We start from the raw sequence: 24,237 nt of genomic DNA on the forward strand, positions 1-24,237 counted from the left end.
GGTCTGTTTGCCCAAGGGGGCTCGGGCTGGGGGGTGCTGGGGGCTGATCCTGCCCCAGGGCGCACGGTGCTGGGCGTGCAGGGGTGCCCGTGTGGGTCAGCCCCACGTTATGGGATCATTTTATGGGCACTGAGGGCAAAGGTGAGCAGGGACCCCGCTGCCCCCCGTCCCACCCCGCTCCCAGGCTCAGTAGGGTGGGCACGGGGCAGCCCAAATCCCCCCGGGGGCCGGCTGAGCCCCCCCGCCACCGGGACAGCCCCACGGGGGCCAGTTTATGGGGAATTACAGCGGGAAGGCCGGGGTTTTGGGGGGATTAGGCTAAGGACCTTATGGGGGAATTAGGGAGGAATGTGGGGCTGTGGGGCTGGTGCTCAGGACCCGGCCGTGCTGGGTGCTGGGTGCTGGGTGCTGGGTGCTGGGTGCCAGCCCCATGGGGGGGTCCTGCCCCTGCCCTCTGGTGGCCCCTGGGGCCAGGCAGGCTGGCACGGTCACACCGCGAGGGTGGCACCTCGTGGGGGGTGCCCCAGGTAGGTTTTGGGGGGATTAAAGGTGGTGGGACCCAGCCCCACGCGCAGGGGGTGCTGCGCCCCTTTCCCAAGCACGGAGCCGGACCCAGGCAGGTTTTGGTGTGAAAACAGGCGTTTATGGGGGCGGGAGCAGCCCCATTACGCCTCGGAGGGGCTGCAGAGCCCCCCAGCACCCAGCCCCCCAGCCATGGCTCCTGGGGGCTTCGATGGAGCCACGGTGTGGGGGCAGCCCCCAGCCCCCCCCCCAACATCACCAGCACCCCGGGGTGGGCGCAGCCAGGCCGTGTCCCCCAGGGAGGGTCTCACAGGGTGCCGGGGGGGCGATGCCAGCTCACAACCCCCCCCCCCGGTGCCGGGCTCAGCCCCCTGGCTCTGGTGGGGGCTCAGCAGGGGGGTGGGGGGGTTATATGCCATCTGTCCCCACCGCTGGGGCAGCCGCTTTGTGGGGAGGGGGCTCCCAGCCTGGTGCCGACCCCGGGGTGGGGGGCAGCGTGGGGGGAGGTCGGGACCCCCCCCGCCTCAGCTCCCCAAAAAGGGCCGGGATGGGAGCTGGGGGGGGCTGGGAGCAGGGGGCTCCTTGAGAGCTGCGGGTGCTCAGCGCCCTTTGGGGGGGGAGCAGGATGGGTGCTGGGCCCCCCCAGCCCCCCTCAGACCCCCCCCCCAGCTATATTTTTTTTATGAAATCAAGATGTTCTTGGCTGGGGGGCTGGGGTTGGGGCTGGTGGCCACGGCGTAGGACCAGTGGCCGGGAGGTGGTGGGGACTGGGGGGGACTGGGGGGGACTGGGAGGCACTGGGGGGCTCGGGGGGGGTCCGGTTGTGCCCCGCGCCCCGGCCCATTCACAAATCCCTGCGCCACGCCCTGCGCTCCTATTGGCTGGGAGGGGGCAGGCTGCAGCCAATCAGAGAGGCGCCCTCCGAGTGTGTGCGTGTGTGTGGATGGGGGGGGGGGGGGGGCAAACCCGAGCTCTGCGTTCTGATTGGTCAGAACCGCCCCCTAAATTCACATCCCCCGGGGGTGAGCTGCGGGGGGAATCCCAATCCCAATCCCAATCCCAATCCCAATCCCAATCCCAATCCCAATCCCAATCCCAATCCCAATCCCATCCCATCCCTGCCCCTGCCCCACGACCCCCTACCAGGGATTTTGGGGGGGTCCCAGCCCCACTGCCTCCTGTCAGGGATTTTTTTTTGGGGGGGGTCCCAGCCCCAGCGCCCCCCAGGCCCAGCGGAGGATCGTGTGTCCCTCCCTGCGAGCCGGGGGGGCTTTGGCCCCATATCCCAGGGGATGGAAGCACCGACCCGGGCAGCCCCCCCCCCACCCCCCTCACCCCCAGCTGGCGGCGTGGGAGAGATGTCAATTAGCTGCCAATTAAATCTGGGTAATCAGCACCCCCGGGTGCTTGGTGGCATCGATCGCGGCAGCTGCGGCACGGCCGCGTTAACCCTTCCCCAGCCCTGACCCCGTTTGTTCTGCAGGGGGGGGTCCCTGTCCCCACCAGCCCCCACATCTTCCCTCCCCACCTCCTCCGAGCAGCGCCAGATGGGTCCCCCCCCCCCCGCCCACACCCAGCATCTGGAGACCCCTGGGCTAAGCCCCTGCTCCTGGCTCATCCCCTGGGTTTCGGTACGTCCAGGCGGTGCCGGGGGCTGGAGCTCCTCACCCCCACGTCCCCGTCCTCCTCCAGACGCTCCGGATCCGTCCCCTGTCCTCAAATCCCCTCGCTGGCACGGGAACACCCCCAACCACGGCGGCACCGCGCCAGGACCCGGCAGCCTGACACAGAGGGGCAGATGGGCCGAGCCCCCCTGCTCGGATAGAGCCCCCCCCTTCCCCTCCACAGCCATCCTGCCCCATACACGGCCCCCCCTGCACCCCGTGTCCCTCCGATAGCACCCCTCCTGCTGCCGGGTGTCCGCCACCAGCGTTGGCACCAGCGTGAGCGCCGCGGCCACCTCGCGGGGTTTGCGCCTCGCTGAGTTTGGCACCAGAGCTGCAGCGACGCGGGTGCCGGCACTAATCCCAGTAGTTTGGGATTAGCTGTGCCCATGTCTGTGGGGTCTGTCCCCTGCTGTGTCCCATGTGGGGGCTCCAGGCCCCGCTCCCCACCCCAGGGGGGGTCATTGGGGCCACAAACAAAATTGGGGTTTGCTCAGGCTGCCCCAGCAGATGTTACCACGCAGAGGGGTGCCCACATCCCGCGGTACCCAACTGCTGCAGGGAGCAGGGCGACCACCTCATCCCATCCCCATATCCCCACCGCCCCGCCCCGCATCCCGCACCAGGGCTGCGGGGCCAAACTCCCCCCCCCCCAAAAAAAAAAAACCCCGCAAGAGCCCCCCGAGAGGTGGGCGAGGGGCCAGCGGAGGCCGTCCCCGGGCAGCCGCGCAGCACACGCAGCGCCTTGGCTGCAAAGGCTGGGAAAAGGGCAGGCAGTTCCTGCCGGATGCCATGGTGATGGGAGGGCGAGGGCCGCATGAATGAATACCCACGAGCAGGGGGAGCGGGGGGGCCGCTCCGCGCTGTGCCCTGAATGCAAAGACCCCCCCCACACAAAAGGGTCGTGGCCGTGCGCACCGTGGCGCACCGGTGCCGTGGGCGAGCGGTGCCGACCCCGCACCGTGCCCGGGGCTCACCGGGGCACCCCCGGCACGACACCCCGGGGGGATGCAGGATAAAGAAGGGGGGGGGGGGGGGGGCCAGGGTGGGATGGATTGGGGCTGGGAGCCGTTCCCGTGGTAACGGCGGGTCCCAGTTTCCACCAATCGATGTGGCGGCGCGGGCTGGGAGGGCTGGGAGGGCTCGTGGCCTACATAAGCCCCGGCGGGCACCGCGCGCCCGCGCCGCCGGCAGATGCTCTTGCGAAGCCATGGGGAGGCTGACGGGCGCACGGCCCGTGGCCGCTCATCGCTGGGGCTCCACGGCCACTGCCTTCCTCCTCCTCCTCCTCACCGTGCAGGCCGGTAAGGGTGGTCGCAGCCGGGGGAGGCGTGGAGGGGTCCCGGGGTCGCAGCCCCGCTGCCCTCGCCGTGTGCCGGGGTGGGGTTGGGCACGGGGTGGGGGGCTGGTGGGGGTCACGGGGGGCTGGGCGCGGCTCTCCGGCAGCCGTGGTGGCACGGGGAGGGCTGGATGTGGCTCCTCGACGTGCCCGTGGTGGCCGGGAGGTGCCTGGGGGCGAGGGCTGGGCTCCCCGCTGCCCGGTGGTCAGGCGCCGCGGGGTGAGGGGCTGCGATCGCCTCCCTGATCCCCGCTCAGCCGGGATTAAGCTGGTGCTGGGATGGGTAATCTGGGTAAACTGGGATGGGTAATCTGGGTAAACTGGGATGGGTAATCTGCGGGATCGCCGGCCGGCAAGCAGCAGATTTGAGAGACGGAGCCAAATTCCCCAGGGGAAAGATGCTCTGGGGGGAAGGTGGGAGACGTGCCCCCACCCACGGCAGTGCCAGGGCTGTTGGCACCCCCAGCCCCTTCCTGGAGCTCAGGGAGCCCCCCCAAAGCCACCAGCCCTCGTGTGCCCCCCCGTGCCAGCCCGCCCAGGATGCTGGGGGTCTGGGGCAGTGCCCAGGGCAGGCTCTGCTCGCGTCGGGGACAGGACGGGGGCTGGCAGCCCGGGCTGGGAGCCAGCCCTGCCCGGCACGGGGCCATTTCCCAGCACGGCCCAGCCTGGGACACGGTGGTCCCAACCCCGCTGCTGCGGAACGGCAGCTTGTTGGCTCCCAGGGACACCACTGTCCCCACGTCCCCTCGCCCTCCCCACGCCCCCTTGGCACCGGCCAGCCTTTTGGCACGGGGAGGAGCGCGGGGAGGACGTGCACAACGCCGGGCTCCCCCGGCCACCCCCGTGCCAAGGGGCTGTGACTCTCCCACCTCCCCGCAGCCCAGAGAGCCGAGCTCGGGGGCGACGCCACGGCTGCCACCATCAACCACTCGCTGACGCTGCTGCAGCGGCTGCAGGAGCTGCTGCAGAACGGCAACGGCAGCGACTCGGTGCTGCGGGTGCGCACGGCTGCCTCCGACGAGGCCAAGGTCTTCCACACCCACCAGCTGCTGCTCAGCCTCCAGAGCGAGGTCTTTGAGGGTCTCCTGCGCAACCAGAGCGTCGTCACCCTGCACGAGCCCCCCGAGACCGCCGCGCTCTTCGAGAAGTTCATCAGGTGTGCGCCGGGGGGGACCCCGCGGGATGGGGAGGTCCGGGGGGGGGATGCCAAGGAGGGAGGTGTTCCCCTAGGGAAAGTGGGGAGTTTTGGGGGATGGGGATGCCCAAAGGGATGAGCTGAGGAGGGAGATGTTCCCCTGGGGATAGCGGGGGCTTTGTGGGATGGGGATGGCCTGGGGGATGCAGCCAAGGAGGGAGAGGTTCCCCTGGGGACAATGGGGAGTTTTTGGGATGGGGATGCCCAAAGGGATGAGCTGAGGAGGAGGAGATGCTCCCTTGGGAACCACAAAGACCTCCCAGGATGGGGACAGCAGGAGGGGTGCAGCCAAGTGGGGACGACGCCACCGGGGACCGTGGGGACCCTGCAGGGTGGGGATGCTGCAGGGTGCAGCCGAGGAGGGAGGGTGATCCCCCGGGGACCTGCTGGAGCATGGGGCTGTGCAGAGGGATGGGAAAAGGACCAGGGGACAGCAGTGTCACCGCGCCACGCTCCGCCCCAGGTACCTGTACTGCGGGGGGGTCTCCATCCTGCTGCACCAGGCCATCCCCATGCACCAGCTGGCCAGCAAGTACCGGGTGTGGGGGCTGCAGCGCGGCGTGGCCGACTACATGAGGAGCCACCTGGCCAGCGAGTCGAGCCAGGGCCACGTGGTGGGCTGGTACCACTACGCCGTGCGCGTCGGGGACACGGCGCTGCAGGAGAGCTGCCTCCAGTTCCTGGCCTGGAACCTTTCGGCCGTGCTGAGCAGCGCCGAGTGGGCTTCGGTCAGCGTGGAGCTGCTGCTGCTGCTGCTGGAGCGCTCCGACCTGGTGCTGCACAGCGAGCTGGAGCTCTACACCGCCGTGGAGAGCTGGCTGAGCCGGCGGCAGCCCGAGGAGGCGGTGGCCGAGCGGGTGCTGCGCGCCATCCGCTACCCCATGATCGCCCCCAGCCAGCTGTTCCGGCTGCAGGCGCAGTCGGCGGTGCTGGCGCGGCACCACGGCGCCGTGCGGGACCTCCTCTTCCAAGCCTTCCAGTTCCACGCCGCCTCCCCCTTGCACTTCGCCAAGTACTTCGACGTCAACTGCAGCATGTTCCTGCCCCGCAACTACCTCGCGCCCAGCTGGGGCTCCCAGTGGGTCATCAACAACCCGGCGCGGGACGACCGCAGCACCAGCTTCCAGACCCAGCTGGGGCCCAGCAGCCACGACGCCGGCAAGAGGCTGACCTGGAACGCGCTCTTCTCGCCGCGCTGGCTGCCCGTCAGCCTGCGCCCCGTCTACTCGGACTCGGTGTCGGGCGCCGTCCAGGCGGCGCGCATCGAGGACGGCCGCCCGCGCCTCGTTGTCACCCCGGCCATGAGCAGCCCCGATTTTGCCGGCGTCAGCTTCCAGAAGACGGTGCTGGTGGGCGTGCGGCAGCAGGGCCGCGTGCTGGTCAAGCACGCCTACAGCTTCCACCAGAGCTCGGACGAGGCGGCCGATTTCCTCGCCCACGCCGACCTGCAGAAGCGCACCTCCGAGTACCTCATCGACAACTCCCTGCACCTGCACATCATCGTCAAGCCCGTTTACCACTCCCTCATCAAGGCCAAGAAGTAGCGGGGACCAGCCCTGCCCCGCTGTCGCCGGACTGGGTGCACGGGGCTCTGCCTCTCCAGCCCCCTCCCTCCCTCCCCGTTTTGTAGGTAGACAGAGGTCCCCGTGCCGGGGGTGCCCACCCCTGCCCGGCCGTCCCAGTGCCACCCAATGTCCCCATCGCCGTCCCCGTGTGCCTGCAGGGAGCTCTGGAAACGCGCAGCCGGGGGCTCAGCCTGTGCTGTGCCAAGGGGCACTGGGGTGGGGACAGGGACAGCCCCCGTAGTGCCACCCCGCAGCCCCCACGGTCACAGCTTGGAGCGTGGCAGGGCAGGGGGGTCCCCGCTGCCTCCCCCGGCAGAGGACACTTGTGGGGTGCTGCCCCCACTCGCAGCCTGCAGCCGCCTCACCCCCGCCCGGGCACCCCTTACCCCTTCCTAATAAAAGCAGAAAACAAGCACGGGGATCGCGGGGGCGTCTTTGGGGCCTCCTCCAGCCCCTGGGGACGGGCAGGACCGGGATGGGATCGCTGTGTGCCCCCGGGGGGCTCGGGTCCCGGCTTCAGCAGAGGTTTGGCACGGGGAGAGCGGCGTGGCCGGCCCCAGCAGGGACAGTGCCAGGGGCACCCTGGGGACCCTGCGCTCCCCAAGGGGTCTGAGCCCTCCTAGACTCGGTGCCACCCCCTCTGCTTTGCTGCTGCCGGCTCCGTGCCGGGGAGCAGAAGGTGCGGGGCCGGTCCCGGTGCTGGCGGCGCGGGGCCCTTTGTGCTCCTCAGTGTCCCTTTGTCCCCGGGCCGGGGCTCAGAGCCAGCTTTGTGCGCGGTGCCGAGGGGCACAAAGGCACCTCTGTGAGCGCAGCACCCAAGGTGCCCGCTGCCCGTGCACCCTGAGTCGCTTTGTGGTGCTGGCACACCACAGGGACCCTTTTTTGTCCCTTTTTGGGGCCCCACCCGCACTGTCCCCAACCCCCCCAGCTTGCGGGTGATGCCAGGGCAGGGGGACCCCAAGGCTGACCCCATCACAGCTGCCAGCATCCCTGCTGCTTCCCGTTGCCATGCAGATTTTGACCTTTCTGGTAAGGCAAACCTCAAAAAAAAAAAAGCTGCCCTGCTTCCACCGAGCCCCCCCAGCACAATGGGGCAGCAGCGGTGCTCAGCTGGGGTCTGGGGGCCACAAACCCTGTCCCCACACATCCCTTTGGGCCCCCCATGCCCAGAGCAGTGTTTGGGAAGGATCCAGCCCCATAGCACGGACGCTTCCCCCCCCCGGCAGCCCCATCCCCGGCCACCAGCCGTGTTTTAGGGTGAGCACAGCGGGCAGCTCGTTAATAATTGACCGGGGGAAAATCCTCCAGCTCGGTGGCTCCGTGATAACAGCCGGGCTGTGTTTACCCAGCGCTGATAACCCCGGCCCCCAGCACCGCAGGCGGCTCTCGTGAGGAGGGGGTGAAGCAGCTGGTGGGGCGAGGGGGGCTTCGTCTGCCCTGGGACCCCGCTGCCGCTGCGGGGTGCTCTGCTCCTGGGGCTGGGGACGCCCCACGGGGCACCCGGCTGCTGCTCCATCCCGGGGGGGCTCTGCTGTGCAAGAGGGGAGGTGGAAGGGAGAAAGGACACCGCCGCCTTCCCACCCCCTGCTCGGCCCTGGCGGGACAAAACAGGAAGCGTGAGGCGGGGAGCTGCTGTTTATTCACGCTAGAGGAAAAATAAAATCGGGAGGGCAAAGGGCCAAGGAGCATCTGTGCACAGCTCCACGGTTTCTGTGCGATCCACCGGGCCTGGCTCCGCTGCTACTCCTGTGGGGAGAGCGGGCGGGGGGTCCGGGGGCTGCCCCATGGAGGCAGAGACCCCCAGGAGCGGGGTGTGAGGCTGCAGGGAGCTCACCTTGGCAGCATCCTTTTCCTCGCTCTCTTCCTCATACTTGGGCAGCTCGCTCTCCTCACCCTGCACCACCGCCTCCTCTCCCGCCTGCTTTTTAACCTGAAAGGCAGAGGCTGCCCCACGTCCCCTGCCCGGTTCCCCCACTCCCTGTTCCCGTGGCACCGGGCAGCCAGGGGGGGGCTCCCCGGGGGATTTCGGAGCCCCCTGCAGCTGCGGGTCCGTGCTGCTGCCGGTACCTTGCCGTCTAGGTGCTGTGCCTCTGCCCTTGCCCTCCTCTGCAGCTCCGCTTCAATAACCTCAAAGAATTCCTTCTGGGCTCTGTCCAGTGCCTCTTGGGGGCTCTCCTCCGGAATCTCCTCCGCTTCTGCGTCCTGACCCTCCGACCTGGCGCGCTCCTTCAGCCGCATCTCCCGGTGCCTCGCCTCCAGGATTTTCTCCCTCTTCGTCTCCCGTTCAAACATCTGGGGCAGAAAGGAGGGCTGAGGGGTGCAGGGGACCCCATGGGGACACGGCTGTGCCCAGTGCTGTGCGAGCAGAGCAGGGCTCGAGGGCAGCAGTGACCAAGCAGGCAGCCACACGCTGGCAGCACTGAGAGCGCTGCTGTGCGCGCATCCAGCCGCTCCGGTTCCTACTTACGGCGTTGGCCAGGTTCTTCTCATTCCTCTGCAGGGTGCAGAGCCCGGAGGAGATCTCCAGCAGGGTGATGGTGCCCAGTTTCGAGCCGCAGCCCACGATGCACCCGTTGTCCTGCAGGCGCAGGCTGGAGAGGGGCTCGTCGCAGATCTGGGGAGGGGAGGACGGGTGGGTAGCAGCGCTCAGCCTTTACCTGCTGCCTCGGGGCAGGCAGACCTGGCCAAGCAAACCCACGTGCTGCCCAGTAACAGGAGCCTGCGTGCAAAATTTTGGGCCCCAAGGGTTGTGGGGGACAGCTGCTGCTTGATGGAGCACACCCAGAGCCCTGCACGGCCCCCATCTCCTCACCCCATCCCCGGGCGATGCCCACTCCGTGCCCCGCGGCGGTGCCCATGCTCCCCCCGAGGGATGGAAGAGGATCCGTGGGGCCCAACCTTCAGGCTGAGGGAGGGGTCGTTCTGCTTGAAGAGGAAATCCCAAACGTCCAGGGTCCCGTCCATCTTGGTCGTGAAGAACACAGCCGGCCTCACGGTGCTCCAGCAGCCGGCCGTCAGGTAGGAGAGGTGGTACCTGACGGGGACCCCGTGCTGCTGGGTGCCACGGGACGGGCTCCCGGCCCCAAATCCCCTCGTTCAAGCACTGCTGCTGTGCACAGAGCCTCCAGCACATGATTTTAGCCCGGGCTGTCTCTGCTCCAGCACCTCTGGCTCAGTCCCACCACCTCCACCTGGGCGCAGACCCTGCTGCTCACCTGCCCCGGCCGTGCTCTTCCACAGAGCAGGAGGATTTTTTACAGGGCGCACGCTGCCACCTACTTGGTCCACATAATCGACGACTCCTTGGCCTCCTCGGACCAGATGCGAGCAGTCCAGTCGCCGACCGTCAGGAAGATTTTGGGGTACAAAGGGTTCCTGGTCAGGGCGTAGACGGGCCCGTGATGGCCGCTGTAGGTGCCGGCGATTTTTTCGGGGGGTGTCTTGGCCTTGCGGTTGCAGGTGATGACGATGCCCTGCTCTGTGCCCACCATGAACTTGGTGGGCTGAGGGAGAGAGAAGCCGTCAGCAGGCTGGGGACCCGGGGACCCCACTCTTCAGGGGACAGTTGGGCAGTGAAGGGCTCTGCTGCCCGAGCAGACAGTGACAAAGCCCTGGGGCACATCATGATCGGGGGGCTTCAGGGACCAGCTGCCAGCAAGGCCCCCGTGCTTTGGGAGCACACCGACTCCCAAATTCGGGTGAGAACCTGCTGCCAGCTGCAGCACCGTGCTCCAGGGCTCCCTCTGCGCATCCCTCGTGTGCTGCTCCCCTGCAGCCCTGCCCCTGGGGGTGACCTGGCACTGCCCGCCCTGCTGGGGTCGGGTTTGGTCCCACTCCTGCCACTTTGGGATTAATTGTGAGCAAGGAGGAGCAGTGGCAGGGCAGGGATCTCACCATGGTGGGCTCGAACTCCAGCGTGATGGCACCCAGAGCGTTCTCCAGCAGCCCCTGGCGCGTGATGTCCAAGACCAGCGTCTCGGTGGGCTCGGAGAGCTTGCGGATGTCCCACCACAGCACCTGCAGGAGAGATGCTGCGGGGCAGGGGCCGATCCTGCTCGGTTGTGGGTGCTGTGGGAGCCGGGCAGCTGCTGTGTGTGTGTGTGTGTGTGTGCCCAGCCCTTTCCCTGCCCCCTGCCCTCTACCTGCCCATCGGTGGATGCTGAGAAGCACTCGGTGCCCGTTTTGGACTGCAGCCAGATCGCGCCGTACACGGGGTCCCTGTGGCTGGCCTCCACGGTGGACACCTCCACGGGCAGCCCCCCTTTCCTGGTGTCCCAGTAAGCTGCAAAAGAAAAGGAGCCGTCAAAATCTGCACCAGCTGCCTTGCCTGGCTCCCCAGAACCAAACAAATGCCCCCCGGGCTGGGACTCCGCTGCTGCAATCACTCACAGGGGGGCCCACTCCGAAGGGAGGCACGATTTGCACTTTCTGCAAATGCCACGCTAGGCAGCAGCAACCTATTAACAGCCGCAGCATTTCTCCGCTGATCATCTCTGCAGCAGATGCACTACGACCCCAGAGGCAATTAATCCTCCCAGCTCCCCCCCCAGCTCCGCACAAGGGGTTGCAGCAGGAGCAGACGTGGTGGAAGCAGCACCCCAACGAGCAGATTTTATGCTCGGCGCTGCTCAGAACCACCCTGTGTGACCTGACCCTGGCTGCGCTCCCCCTCCTGCGTGCCCTAGGGGCAGTGCCTGATGAAGGCAGGTCTCTGGGGGGGCCGCAGCAGACATCCACCCATCCCTCTCCCTGCCTCTGACAGCAGAGGACAGGTCAGGGCGCAAGGACTGTCCTCGGTTGGGTGGCTGGGCCGTGGTGGCAGCGAGCCGTGCGTGCTCCCCCTCGCTCATTTTTAATTAGGCGATGGGATGTGACAGTGGGAGCTCCGCTGGGCCAGCGCCGCACGCCTGGGGAGGCCGGGGTGAAATCCCCTCCCCTCCATCACCTGCGGAGCGCGCGGTAACAGCCCCGTGATGCATGCCCTGTCAGATCCGATCGCTGCTGCAAATGGCAAGGAAAGCATCGAAATGAGAGCAATTAAATCAAAGGGCTCGCGTGGCCAAGTAAATAACAGAGCCATAAAATGAAGCTGGCAAACGGGGGCTCTCTTCCAGGCACATGAAGCAGCAGCACGGGAGCAGTTCAGTGAACGAAGCAGCTCTTCTGGGCTTTTGCCACACAAACATTGGGGGCAGCGGGTGATGCAGGAGCACGGCGCCGGTGCTGCTCGGTGGCCTGATCCTGCTTCTGATCCTGAGCTCTGGCTGCCCTGAGTGCCTGCGCACCCCTGCCCAGTCCCCACTCACACACCAGCCCCTCTGGAGCTTCCTGGGTGAATCCCCGAAGAAATCGAGCCCCCCTAGGCACTCTGCCCTGCCCTTCCCTCATTCCACATGCTGCTCGGCTCAGCACGTGCCTCTCTCTGCACACCAAGCCCCGGGGCTTCAAGCCATCCTCAAGATATTCCCAGCTGCAGCCTTACTGCCATTCTGTCGCTTGTGACGTGGCGGTGCCGGAGCCAGGCTCCTGCTGAATTAAAACGAAGCTGAAACCTTGTTAGCACAGCCTCACACACAACCCTTCTTCCTCACCCAGCTGCCCGTTGTAGCATCCTCCCACCAGGATGTGCGCGTCCTTGGGGTTGTATTCCAGGCTCACCAGAGGGGACGACGGCTTGAGGACCAGCTGTGGCTTGTTGGGGTTCTCTGCCGAGAGGGAACGAGTAAAAAAAAAACTCTGAGCACACGGACAGCCTGGAGTGCAGCACCCCACCTCCAAACCAGCCTCTTGGCACCGCACGTCAAGGATGAGAAGTGACCTGTCCTCGCCTAAGGACAGACCCCTGGTACTCTGACCCCCCTTCTTTGCATTTTTTACTCCAAAACACAACAATTTTGAGACATTCTTTGACAGAACGGGACAATTCTCAGCCTGATCTTGTGCTGCCTCTTCCTTTCTTAATCAAGCACAAGCAAGCCACAGAAACACACGAACCACATAAGAGACGTGTGGCTCAGCTGCCTGTTGTGGTGGCGGGCGCTCGAGCTCATGAAGTCATGTAGCGGGATTTTAGTGGTTGTTTTCCACCTGTTGGCCAGCTTTCAGGTCCCATTTCTGCCCTTCTTTACATTGATCTGTGGGCAAAGCAGAAACCGAACCCCTGTTCCTCCCCCCCTGGAGTGTCGTGAGGCTTTGTTACATCCGTGAGATGCTTTGAAGGCTCAAAGTGCTTCCGCAGCAGCACCATTACCGACTGGTGAGTTCTCTCATTCCCTTACCGAGGTCCCAGATGTACGAGTCCAGGCTCATGTCTTCCGTGCTTTGCTGGAACTCCAGGCAGGAATAAGCCACTGCCAGCTTCTTGCATCTGTCAGGGTGCCAGGAGAGATGTGCGGCTGTCCTCTTCGTGATGTTTGGATCCCTTTTTGGTAACAGGACATCAAAAAAAGATGTTAGTTTGTTAACAGTTCCAACGTGCCCTGGGGATGCCGTCTCCCAAAGGAAGCTGTGGGAATCACAATTAAAACAAGCTACAGCTCTCCAGCATCGAGTGCAGGAAACGATTCTCCTGGGGGCTGGGTGGGGGAAGAAGAGTTGATGATTTAATAAAGTCTTTCCAGTTACACATTTCTAAGAATCCAATTACGTTACTGGATCTGACTTCTTGAAATGGCCTAGCAGCCCCTGACATTTAGAAATGATCTTTGAGGCACTAAAAAAAAAAAGGTTCCTGTCTAAAGAGCTGTTAGAGGATGCTCAGAGCTGCAGCCATCCCTGGACTGTGGCATTTGTCTCCAAAGTGCTTGGGCAGGGCAGAGGGGGGAGGAACAGATGGAGTGTGTGAAGGTACTCAAAGAGCAGTCAGGTGTTGGGATGGGTTTTCCAGAGAGGTGGTGGAGTCCCTGTCCCTGGGGGTGTTCAAGGAAAGGTTGGACGTGGTGCTTGGGGACATGGTTTAGTGGGTGCTGGTGGTAGGGGGATGGTTGGACCAGCTGATCTTGGAGGGCTTTTCCAACCCTAATGATTCTATGCGGGGTTGTAGCAGGTCTGCCCATCCATAAACCGATCCTAATACTGCTGGATTTCCTCTGCCTTCCCTCCAGGGCAGTTGAACAGAGGGCTCAGCTCATGCAGCCGCCTGCTGTGGCACTACAGAGCCTGGCAAACACCTTGGTCCAGCACAGCCAGCAGCACTACCTGATGACATTGATGGTTTTACCTGATGACATTGATGGTTTTGGCAGAGGGGAACTCATCCTCCATCTCTGCCTCCTCCTCCTCGCCAAAGTACTCCTCATAGATGTCGATGGCGTTGTTCTGCCTGACGCAGTGCTCCATCAGCTGCGGGCACAGAGCTGCTGAGGCTGTGCCGCCGCGCGGGGGGCAGCCACAGAGGGGCTGGGGGGCGGTCAGGGCCTCACGGTGCCAAGGTGCACGATGGTGTTGACGTAGTTCTCCTCCTTCTCCACCTTCTTCCGAAAGCGGGCCGTCTGCTCCATCTCCTGGGGGTTGATGTCCTTGGGCCAGCCGCCCTCCACGTGGTTCACGCCGCGGGTTTCCACCTCCACCCGCTCCGTGTTGACCTGCGGGGAGAGGAAGAGTGTGGGGCTGGGATGATGGAGGTACAAAGTGCTGGAGGAACGAGGTGATGGAGGAACAAAGTGCTGGAGGAACAAGGCGATGGAGGAATGAGGTGATGGAGAAACAAGGTGGTGGAGGAATGAGGTGATGGAGGAACAAGGCGATGGAGGAAGGAGGCGATGGAGGAATAAGGTGATGGAGTCACAAAGCAATGGAGGAACGAGGCAATGGAGGAACAAGGTGGTAGAGGTATGAAGTGATGGAGGCACAAATAAACAGAGGAAGGAGGCGATGAATGAATGAGGTGATAAAGGAACGAGGGGATGGAGGAACAAGGGGATGGAGGAATGAGGTGATAGAGGTATGAGGTGATGGAGGTACAAAGAAATGGAGGAAGGAGGTGATGAATGAATGAGGCAATGAAGGAACAAGGTGACGGAGGAATGAGGGGATGAAGGAAGGAGGCGAAGGAGGGGATGGAGGAACAAGGTGATGGAAGAAGGAGGCAAAACACCCCGTCCCCCTCCTGACCGCACACCTCATGCTCCGACATCTCGCTGCCATGCTGCACGGGGGTGTCCACGGGGCAGCGCAGCACGAAGGCCTCGGCCAGGCTGGGGTCGGGCTGGATGTCCACGCACACCTCGGCCGGCCGGTCTGAGAAGTAGCAGGGCCGCCCGAAATCGCTGCGCCGCCTGGTGTAGATGTGGACGATCTCCATGGCCAGACCCAGCCCGGTACAGCCCGGTATGGCCCAGTACAGCCCAGTACAGTCCGGTACAGCCCAGTACAGCCCGGTACAGCCCCGTACAGCCCAGTACGGCCCGATACAGCCCAGTACGGCCCGATACAGCCCGGTACGGCCCGGTACGGCCCAGTACGGCTCGGCCCGGCCCGGTCCGCGTCCTCCGTTGCCTGGCAACGGGAGCCCGAGGTCACGTGCCGCCGCCGCCGCCATCTTGGGAAGGTCAAGGCAGGGGAGGTGTCCTCTGCCCGCCGCCATCTTGGGAGGGCAGAGCGTGGTTAATGAGGCTTGGTGATTAGCACGCAGCAGCAGCTCCCCAAGGCAAAGCAGCTTCCTAATCTGTGCCAGGGTGGAACCAACTGGGCCAGGACGCGGCGCCTGCAGCCCTGCGGGGCTCTGCGTGGAGCAGGGGGGACACTGGCAACGTCCCCTTGGTGGGGCAGCAGCCATGGCCTCGTCCCCTCTGGCACCCAGCCCTGGCCCTCTCCTGGTCCCAGAGGTGCCGGAGGTGCTGGGGCGGCTGCAGCTCACGGGCAGATGTGGCAGAACCGTGCCCGATGGCCTCAACACCCAGCCACAGGACCCTGTGCAATATTTAGGGTCGTGGAGGTGGCAGAGGGGGGACCCCCGTGTCCCCAGGGCTTGCCCGGTGCTCAACTTGTCCCCAAGTGTGCCAAGGCCGGCTCTGAGAGGAGAGCGGCCACAGCACGAGCTGTGACCCAACACCAACACGCTGCCCAGCTTTAATATTAGTTAAATGTTAAATGTCCCATCAACCACACTGCCTGGCCCCCCCATGGCACCTCCATGCACCCCTCGTGCACCCACAGCCCGTGCCACCCCCCTGTTGCTGCTGGAGCTGACACCAGTGCAAGCCCCAGGGGTGCAGACACAAGATTTGAGCCCCATTAAAAACTGCTTCAGCTGTGAAGAAGAAATGCATGGCCCAATATCTGCAGTGGGCTGCTTTCCCAGCCATAAGGAGCCCCCAGCCCCGCAGAGCCAGGCACACTGGGGTGGGTGCAGAGACCTGACCAGGGGCAAGTGCGTGTGAGCCCTGAGAAAGCAAAAAGAAAATGAGTTTAGTACAAGTGTTTATTGTCTTTTCCCCTCAAGGGCACATACAAATCAGGCAGGACTCCCACTCCTCCCAGGAGCCCTAATGAGGTTAGTTCACACGTGTCGAGAAACAGCTCTGCTACCAGTACCGTTACACCAAAACGTTAAAAGCAAAAATAAAAATAATTAAAAAAAAAACAAACAAAAAACGGGAAGTTCCAACAGCACGTAATGCTAGTCACATGTAAGGGGGGACGAGAGGATATGTACAAGTTATCTTTAAAAGACACAGTGAGTCACTGCCATCAAGTAATAACCCAGCAGGGTTCTGCTTGCCCCGCGGGCAGCCCGTGCTCAGGGCGAAGCTGAGCAGGGAGCAGGGAGGGATGGACGACCAACACCAGCAACACGGGAGCCTGGAGGTTTTTGGGGCAGCCCACGCCAAAATGAGCAGCCACAAAGGATCTGGTTTAGCCCCTGCTGGTTCTCCCTGGCTCCATCCCAGGAGCTGAGCCCTTGCTTAGCCCGAAGCCTTGGCAATGCCAGGCAGGACGGTGGGGATGTCCCTTCCCCTCTTGGCACAGCCAGCCGCAGGGCTGAATCCTGCTCTGGGGATGCCTGAGTAGTCCCTAAACCTCTCCGAGGGGGTTGTGGTTACCCCAGAGCCATCCTGCACCAAAGAGGGGAGCCTGCCCCAGGGAGCAGAGCTGTCCAAAAATGCCCACAGCCCAGCCGAACACCTCCGGCCACCGTGTGCTGCAGGAAAACCGAGCTGGAGCAGAGGCAGCGAGCCGCACCGCGCCTCAGCCCTGCAGGTAACTCGTAAAACCCAGACACGAAGCACAGGAAAAACAGCAAGGCCAAAACCATCCCCATCCCACACCCCAAACCCAGGGCCAGGGGGCAGCAGGGGGGACGGCGGGGAAGGCGCTGGGATCACTAGTGGTTGGGTCTGCATTGCTACGGGGGTGAAGGAGCACGCGGGGCAGGCAGCCCACAGCCTCAGTCTTTCCCCTCCAGAAAAAAAAAAGGAAGCCAAAACGCGGCCCCCATCCGTGGCATGAAAACCCCAAAGCTGGCACGGGTGGGAAGGGGGAGAAGGCGGTGGGCACGACCCACCCCCAGCCCCGGAGGCGCAGCAGCAGCCCCGCTGCCGGCCGGAGACCTGCTGTGAGTGCCGGGACGCGTCCCGTAAGGCAGGCAGGAAGACGTGAGAGCCAGCAGAAGCTGCCGAGGGAGGAGAGCGGGGCCTGAGGGGCTCCATCAGCCAACAGCTCGACCGCCTCTCCCGGGGGGGCTGCCCCGGACCCGTGGCGCGGGGAGCCGGGGGTCTTTGGTTTCCGTCACGGGAGCGCCGGGGGCTTCTTCTGCTCCCAGGAGCGGCTCGGGGCCAGCACTAGGCTGGGAACTCGGTGTTGAAGGGCCTGACGTGCTCATCGGTGACGGACAGGTAGGTGGCTCGCATGCTCGGGGAGTACTGCGGGGAGAGGGCACGCGGTTAGCACGGCCTGAGCCCCCCCCCCGAGACCCCCAGCCACATCCCACAGCACTGGAGAGGGAAGGTCGCTTCCCCTTTGTATTAATTCCCAATTAATTTGTGGTGCTGATGGCTGGGGGAAGGTCTCGCCAGCCTCTCCCCCAGCTGGAATTTCGGTAAGACCCCCCAAAAAACCCCTCCAGCCCCTGCCCCAGGCGCACAATGACATTCCTCCAGCACCGGGCCACAGGGAGGGGGCATCCCCGGGCAGGCATTAAGGAAGATTATTTCAAGTTTGTTATTTTGGACCGCTCAAGTCCTTCCTCAGGGATCTGAATCCCGGTTAAATGAGACCATTCAGGGCAGGGAGAAGCGCTCGAATTAATCCCTGCGTCCGTGTCCTCCCCCCCGGGAACAGCCCTGCCAGCTGCAAGGTCTGCGCAATCGGATTAGAGCAGCGGCTCCGTGCATTCACCTGATTGCAAAAAATGGTCCCTGGCAGGGGGGGGAGCACCTCGAGCACCCCCCGAGCCACATGGCAGCCCCCGAGCACCATCGTGGTGCCACCACCGTGCCCGCAAGGGACAAGCTGGCACGGAGAGGAGCGAGTACATTGGAGGTGGGCACCGAAGCAGATTAAATAATGCCAGAACGGGAGGGAGGAGAGCAGGGCTGAGGAGGGAAGGGGATGGAGATGGGGAGCACTTCCAGCCCCTGGGCACAGGGGAACTGCAAACCAAATGTCTCCAGGGCTTGGGGACAAAATGCAGCCCCTGGGGACAAAACACAGCCCCCCGGGGAAGGGATGGGATCTAAGAGGGAAGCTGAGGACGGGAACCCCCAGCTGCTGCCCCCAAGGAGCACGAGGGGGAACGAGGCGGCCGGACTTACTCTTGATGGGCAACTTAGCTCCAAAATAATTGATGCGAAACAAAACAAAACGAGAAACAAACAGACAAATAAATAAATAAATAAAGCAGGTGTTAACAGGCGGGGGGGGGGGGTGTCAAATAAACGGTGGGGAAAGGTGAACATGCAGAAAGCGCCCTTCAAAAGTCTGGGAATAAATTAAAAAATGAAGCAGACGGCGAGGGGAGGCTATTTCGGTCTCCTCCGAGCGTGTGGTGGGTAACGTCCCCCTGCAGCCCCCCCCCGGGCCGGGGAGGAACTGGGTTAGCAGGGCGGGCAAGAGGGATGCACAGGAGGGGAGGGGGTGCAGCTCACCCGGCCCCTTCCCCAAAACGGAGCCCCCCCAGGATGCTGGAAGCTTCTGGCTGCCCCCAGGGGCTCCTGGGCACCCCCCACACCCCCTCACAAAAAGGATTTGGCCTCAGCCTCCCGCCGTACCGTGGGGGGGGGAGACCCCCTGCCGATCAGGGGCACGTTCTCGTAGCGTGGGTTCCCCCCGAAGAGCACGGCTTGGTTCCTGGGGGGGGGAGGGAAAAAAAAAAACACCTCAGAGTGGGGCGCAGGGCGAGCCCTGCAATCCCCAGGGACCCCCTGGGGGAAAATTGGGGTCTCACAGGGGGGGGGAAAATTTGGTCTCACATGTACTCAGAGACGGGGGCGTTGGAGATGGTCTGCGTGGGGGGGTGCAGGCTGCTCTGGCTGCCCAGGCTGCTGCTGTAGCTGCAGAAGCTGCGGAGCTGCCCCCGCGCCGGGTTGTGGGCGGCGATGCGGCGCGCCTGCGGGTTGAAGGGGTCCTCCTCGTCCATGTCGTCGTAGTCCCGGTCCCTGCGAGGGGGTGAGGACACCAAAATCACCCCCAGGGTGCGTGTGGGGGGGATAAAAGCAAGGTGGGGGGGGGCTCTTCAGGCTTACCTGCCCGCCAAGTGCTTCCAGGCGCGCGGTGCGGCGCAGATGATGGTGGAGAAGGAGGCGGCCACCAGCAGGGAGAAGAGGACGAGGTAGAGCAGCCCTTCCACCCCGTCGTAGCAGATGCCGATGAGGGCGTCCAGGTAGTCCTGCGGCAGGACAAAAAGTTTTTGGGGGGGGTTAAGGGGAGCCCTGGGAGCTGCCCGTGCCCGCCCCGGCCCCCTGCCCACCTTGTGCAGCCCCCGGCAGTCCAGCATGGCCGTGAGCTGGTGCAGGCTGGTCTCCGAGGCGTTGAGGAGCTGCTGGACCCCCAGGAGGTCTTTCTGCAGGGAATGGGGAGGGAGGGGGGTGAGAAAAGCGTTGGAGCGTGGAGGGGTGACCCCCACACACCCCCCCTCACCCCATACCTCAGCCGTGGGGAAGAGGGGCAGAGCGAACTGGATCAGCCCCTGGGTCTGGATCTGCATGGTGGTGAGCGAGCGCTGGAAGACGGTGAGAGCCTGCGGGGAGGGGGGGGGGGGAACAGCAGGGGGATTATTAGGGCCCACCGCCCGCCTGGCCCCCACCCTGAGGGTCTCTGCGCCCCCCCATACCTGCTGGAAGGGGTTGCTCAGGCTCTGCTCGCAGTACAGGTAGTAGTGAGCCACCTCTGCAAAGCAAACGGAGGCAGCAAAGCAGCGTGAGCCCCCCCGGGGGGTTGAAAGCAGCGTGGGGGAGGGGGCTCAGCGTGGAGCACGGCCCCCTTGAGACCCCAGGGCAATTTTGGGGAGCACTGGGGTGCCCCGTGGCCGGTCCTTACCCGCGCTGATCTCGCTCTCTGTCTGGTTCATGATGAACTTGTCCGGGGCCACGCAGAAGTCGCTGGTGCCCTGCGGGGGACGAGACGGAGCACGGTGGGGGGGCCGGGAGGGCTCTGAGCTGCACCACCCCCACCCTAAAACACCCACTCACCACCGCCGCCGCCGCGTCCAGGGCCGTGGAAGCCCAGCTGAGGACGAGGGTGAGGAGCCCACAGCACAGCATCCTGCGGGGATGCGAGGGGTGAGCAGCGCGGCACGGCCCCACGGGGGGGCACCCAGCACCCGGCCCCCCGCGGCACTCACACGGCGAGGAGGCAGCGGGAGCGCTTGGCCAGCCCCAGGCAGCCCAGCAGGCAGACGGTGAGGACGAGGATGAAGAAGAGGAGGTAGGCCAGCCACCTGGGCGCAGAGGAAGGCCACCGTCAGCTGGTAGCCCCCCCTGGAAAGGAAGGGGGTGCTCGGGGTTGGGGGCTCACCGGTAATACTCCACGTAGGCGGCGCGGGCGGCGAGCGCGGTGAGCTGGGCGCTGACCCCGTGCCAGGAGGGCAGCCCCGAGAGCTGCAGGACCACGCCGGCGGCCAGCTGCTGTAGGAACTTGAGGGTCTGCAGGTAGTCGGCCCGGGGGGCCAGCACCTCGCTCAGCCTCCCCAGGTGCTGCTCCAGCCCCCCCTGCAGCCGCTGCGTGCTGCCCGCTACCTGCGGACGGGGCGCAGCGAGGGGTCAGCGTGGCTGGGAAGGGGTTGGGGGGCACGGATGGAGGGTGACGCCCGGCCGAGGATGGGTTTAGGGGGGTCCTAATGAGAGCCGGGCAGGCTGACGCCCTCCAAAATCAAATATTTGGGTCCCCAAATCGACGGTGGCGCCCAGGGGTGCAGCAGGGAAGGGGAAGGGTGGCAGAAGCCCGGCGGGGACGGCCCCGGCGTGGATAACAAGGCACAAAGGCCCCATTCTGTGGGGCTGACGTCAGCCTCCCGCGCTCGGCCTCGGGGGCTCAGCCCTGCTGCAGGGCTGGGGAGGGTCCCCTGCAGCCCCCCAACACCGCAGCGGGAGCACCGGCCCCGTTCCAGGTTTCCCAGTGCCTTTTTTTCCCCCCAAAGAGGGTGGGGAGGAGCTGCGGGAAGGCAGAGCAGCCCCCAGGGGCTCAAAGGGGGTCGGGGGTCCCTGCCCCGCAGCCCTACCAGCGTGTCGATGCCGGTCAGGGTGTGGTTGGCGTTCTCCAGGGCGTAGAGCAGCTGGTAGACCCCATCGTTGGTCTCGCTGTTCCCATAAAAGCCGATGCCGACGGCCGTGCTGCGGGGACAGAGCGGGGAGCGAGGGTTAGGGAGGGGGGGAAGGCTCACCCCAATACCTCGGGGCTGTGGGGACACGGGGAGGGGAAAGGGGGGCTCCCCGGAGCAGCCTGGTGGCGGCAGACCCTGCTGCAGAGCCTGGGGAGATGGGGATGGCACCGCAATGGGGACGGCACCGCAATGGGGATGGCACCGCTATGGGGTGACCGCAGGGTATGGGGACACCCGAACCCGGAGCTGCTCAAGGCAAGGCAAATTTGGGGAACCCGCTGGAAGAAACCCACCGGTGAGGAGCAGCAGCGTGGGCAGAGCTCAGAGCCTCTCCCTGCCCCCCTCCCTGCCCATAAAAACACCGCACGCGGCACCGTTCAGCCCCCATGGGGTCCCTAAAGGCTCTCGCGGCTCCAAGCAGCCCCCGCCGGGCTCTAATATTTTGGGGTGGGGGTCACAGATTGTGGGGCTGGGGGGGGTCGGCGAGCACCGTGCATAAATGTGTGCCCCCGGGGCTGGGGGAGCGATCACAGGGCGAGCACGCCGAGCTCAGGAGTGACGTTTGCCTGCTCCGGGAAGCGTTCGGGGCCGGACACTGCCCGGGCAAAAAGAAAGCCTTTGTCTGGAGCAGGACGAAAAGCGGCCGCGTGCTGGCCCAGCCCGGCCCCGGCATGGGATGGGGGGCTCATGGGGGGGCTCCTGAGGGTGGGCAGGGTGAAGGAACGGAGCGCTGGCGGCTGCAGGAGAGCCCCCCGCCTTAATTGCTGCGGCCGCAATTAAGGGCAGCCCCGCAGGGGGGCTGCCAGCTGGGTCACGCTGCCGCCCGCCATCTGCTCCGTGCTGGGATTAAGCACCCGGCCCCGCTGCTGCAGACTGGGATTAACTGGGAGGGCGGCACGGCCACGGGGGGGGGGGACAGGGACAGGGACCAGGGGGTGCCCGGCATGGCCACGAGGGGATGGGGACCCAGGGGTGCCCAGCACGGCCACGGGGGGGGGGGGGTTGGGGACAATATTTAAGCCTCCAGCAGCCAAATCTGAATGGTTTGGGGGGGGGACGCGGTGGCAGGGCCCCCTCCCCGGTCTCACCAGCAGATGAGCCCGGCGGTGACGGCCACCCAGGTGACACAGCAGGCGTGGGGCCGCTTGGTGTCGGGCTCCTCGTCCCTCTTGCAGCAGCAGAGGCAGAGCAGGTAGGAGGTGAGGAAGAGGAGGTTGAGGCCGAGGCAGACGGCGGCCACCAAGCCCAGGAACAGCAACGACTGGGGAGGAAAAGAGACCGGGGGGGGGGACACACGGGGACGCTCAGCACCCCCCGGGTCCTGCTCCCCCGGGGGGGTGATTCCACCGCGTCCCCGGGCTCCCCACGGGACGGTCACAGGGAGGAAAGAGGAAGCGGCACCGTCCCTGTCCCCGCTGCCCCCCCCCTTGTCCTCACTGCCCCCCCCCTTGTCCCTGCTGCCCCCAAATTGTCCCCACTGCCCCCACTCCTTGTCCCTGCTGTGCCCCCTTGTCCCTGCTCCCCCCCCATTGTCCCTGCTGTGCCCCCCCTTGTGCAGGACACAGGGTGGGGAGCCAGGGATGCTGGGGGGGGGCTGCAGCGAGTGCTCAACGCTGCCTCCCCCCCCCCCCAGTACCCCCAGTTCCCCCAGTACAGCTGGGGGCTCGCACAGCCCCTGCCCCACATCGGGACCCGATACAGCTCAGATAGGGGGGGGGGGGGAGCATCACCGGGAGGGAAGCGAGGCCCCGTTATCGGGGGGGGGGGGCTGCATGCGTGTCCCCCCCTCCGTTAACACGACGATGGGGGGGGACCGAGCCCCGGGGGGGGTCCTACAGGAGGGGGGGGGGGGGCACGAAGAGGGGGATAACGAACCGGGAGGGGGACACGGGGGGGTCAGGAACCGAGAGGGGGGTCACGAACCGGGACGGGGGGTCACGAACCGGGACGGGGGGGTCAGGAACCGGGGGGGGGGGTCGGTACCTGCTGGTATTCGGGGTCCCTTGGGCGGAAGGCGGCGGGCACGGGCTGCAGGCGCAGGTCGCGGTGCGGCACCCCGTGCAGCCAGGCCGCCCACCAGGGCGCCAGGTAATCGGCACGGGAGGGCGGCATGGCCGGGACGGCACCGGCACCGCCACCGGGACCCCGACCCGCACCGGGACCCGGCACCGGCACCGGGACGGGGCCGCCGATAGCGGGGCGGGATGGTGGTGGTGGTGGGGGGGAGTGGCGCGCCGCCACGCCGCGCGCTCCGCCCCCTCCCGCCAGGCCACGCCCCCTGCTAGGAGAAGCCACGCCCACCTTGTGGACACGCCCACCTCGTGGCCACGCCCCCCGATCCCCACCGGGAATGGGGAGCCCACCGAGCTCCCCTATAGGGCACCGAGCCCCAGCGGTGTGGGGTATCAAACGCCACAGCATGTTATAGGGGAACTGCTCCCCCTGAGGGGGCTGCACCCTAATGATATAAGGGTCCTGCACCCCATTACAGCCTGCTGTGGGGTATCAGACCCTAAAAGGCCCCTGGTGTGGGGTATCGAACCCCATAACCTCTGTTATAGGGGAATTGCTTCCCCTGACAGAGCTGCATCCTAATGATATAAGGGTTTTACACCCCATTAGCCCCTGCTGTGGGGTATCAAACCCTATAAGCCCTCTGCTGTGGGGTATCAAACCCCATAACCTCTGTTATAGGGGAACTGTTCCCCCCTGAGGGAGCTGCACCCCATCACCCCCTGCTATGGGACATGAAACCCTATAACCTCCCCACTATTGGGGAACTGCACCCTGACACCTCCCTGCTGTGGGGCCATCAAACCCCATAATCTCCATTATAGGGGCACTGCACCCCCCTTCAGGGAACTGCACCCTAATGACACAAGGGTCATCACCCCCTGCTATAGGACCGTGCCCCCCCCACACTGCCTGCAGCAGGGACCGAGCACATTTGGGGCCCCCCCCGAGCACCCCAGGAGCAACTGAGGACATCCCGGGTGGCCCCAAAACCAGAAACCCCCTTCCCTTGGGCATTTGGGGGCGCCCCCTGCTCAAGACACCCCCCTCAGCCCAGTAGCACGGAGCGGGGCCGCCTTCGTGTCCCAGTGCTCACCAGTTTCCCCCCCTTCCCCACCAGCGGTGGCACTGGGGGCACCGCCCGGGGTTGTTTTCCAGCAAGGCCAAACCCCACAGCCACA

At 65.3% G+C, this 24,237-nt stretch overlaps 3 protein-coding genes across 3 annotated transcripts; 1 reads left to right on the plus strand and 2 right to left on the minus strand.

Moving 5' to 3' along the window:
* The first annotated feature begins 3,381 nt into the window (after positions 1-3,381).
* BTBD17 (BTB domain containing 17) lies at positions 3,382-6,330 on the plus strand. The gene is made up of 3 exons (XM_082775187.1): positions 3,382-3,490; positions 4,405-4,681; positions 5,184-6,330. Exons 1-3 carry the CDS (start codon positions 3,397-3,399, stop codon positions 6,262-6,264), a joined length of 1,452 nt encoding a protein of 483 aa, XP_082631313.1. The 5' UTR covers positions 3,382-3,396; the 3' UTR covers positions 6,265-6,330.
* A 1,576-nt stretch (positions 6,331-7,906) lies between these two features.
* Positions 7,907-14,587, minus strand: DNAI2 (dynein axonemal intermediate chain 2; the record flags this gene model as incomplete). Its single annotated transcript, XM_082774917.1, has 13 exons — positions 7,907-8,031; positions 8,120-8,215; positions 8,353-8,577; positions 8,753-8,899; positions 9,184-9,319; positions 9,565-9,788; positions 10,180-10,302; positions 10,428-10,567; positions 11,877-11,990; positions 12,564-12,706; positions 13,505-13,626; positions 13,707-13,868; positions 14,405-14,587. The coding sequence occupies 13 exons, from the start codon at positions 14,585-14,587 to the stop codon at positions 8,026-8,028; spliced, it is 1,821 nt and encodes a 606-aa protein (XP_082631043.1). The 3' UTR covers positions 7,907-8,025.
* A 1,134-nt stretch (positions 14,588-15,721) lies between these two features.
* On the minus strand, positions 15,722-23,261 carry TTYH2 (tweety family member 2). Its single transcript, XM_082775172.1, has 14 exons — positions 23,027-23,261; positions 22,132-22,304; positions 20,942-21,053; positions 20,239-20,459; positions 20,066-20,161; positions 19,914-19,986; positions 19,762-19,831; positions 19,556-19,611; positions 19,370-19,462; positions 19,193-19,285; positions 18,969-19,111; positions 18,696-18,881; positions 18,495-18,573; positions 15,722-17,147 (listed from the first exon to the last, which is right to left on the minus strand). Exons 1-14 carry the CDS (start codon positions 23,153-23,155, stop codon positions 17,067-17,069), a joined length of 1,605 nt encoding a protein of 534 aa, XP_082631298.1. The 5' UTR covers positions 23,156-23,261; the 3' UTR covers positions 15,722-17,066.
* Positions 23,262-24,237: the final 976 nt, after the last annotated feature.

Source organism: Aythya marila, assembly GCF_965140915.1.
Source record: "Aythya marila genome assembly, chromosome: 18".
NCBI lineage: Eukaryota > Metazoa > Chordata > Aves > Anseriformes > Anatidae > Aythya > Aythya marila.

Coding starts and splice junctions, on each gene's coding strand:
- BTBD17 (XM_082775187.1), top strand. CDS start 3,397: ATGGGGAGGCTGACGGGCGCACGGCCCGTGGCCGCTCATCGCTGGGGC. Junction 3,491..4,404: donor CCTCCTCACCGTGCAGGCCG/GTAAGGGTGGTC, acceptor ACCTCCCCGCAG/CCCAGAGAGCCGAGCTCGGG. Junction 4,682..5,183: donor CTCTTCGAGAAGTTCATCAG/GTGTGCGCCGGG, acceptor GCTCCGCCCCAG/GTACCTGTACTGCGGGGGGG.
- TTYH2 (XM_082775172.1), bottom strand. CDS start 23,155: ATGCCGCCCTCCCGTGCCGATTACCTGGCGCCCTGGTGGGCGGCCTGG. Junction 22,305..23,026: donor GGGACCCCGAATACCAGCAG/GTACCGACCCCC, acceptor TTTCCTCCCCAG/TCGTTGCTGTTCCTGGGCTT. Junction 18,882..18,968: donor TGGAAGCACTTGGCGGGCAG/GTAAGCCTGAAG, acceptor ACCCCCTCGCAG/GGACCGGGACTACGACGACA.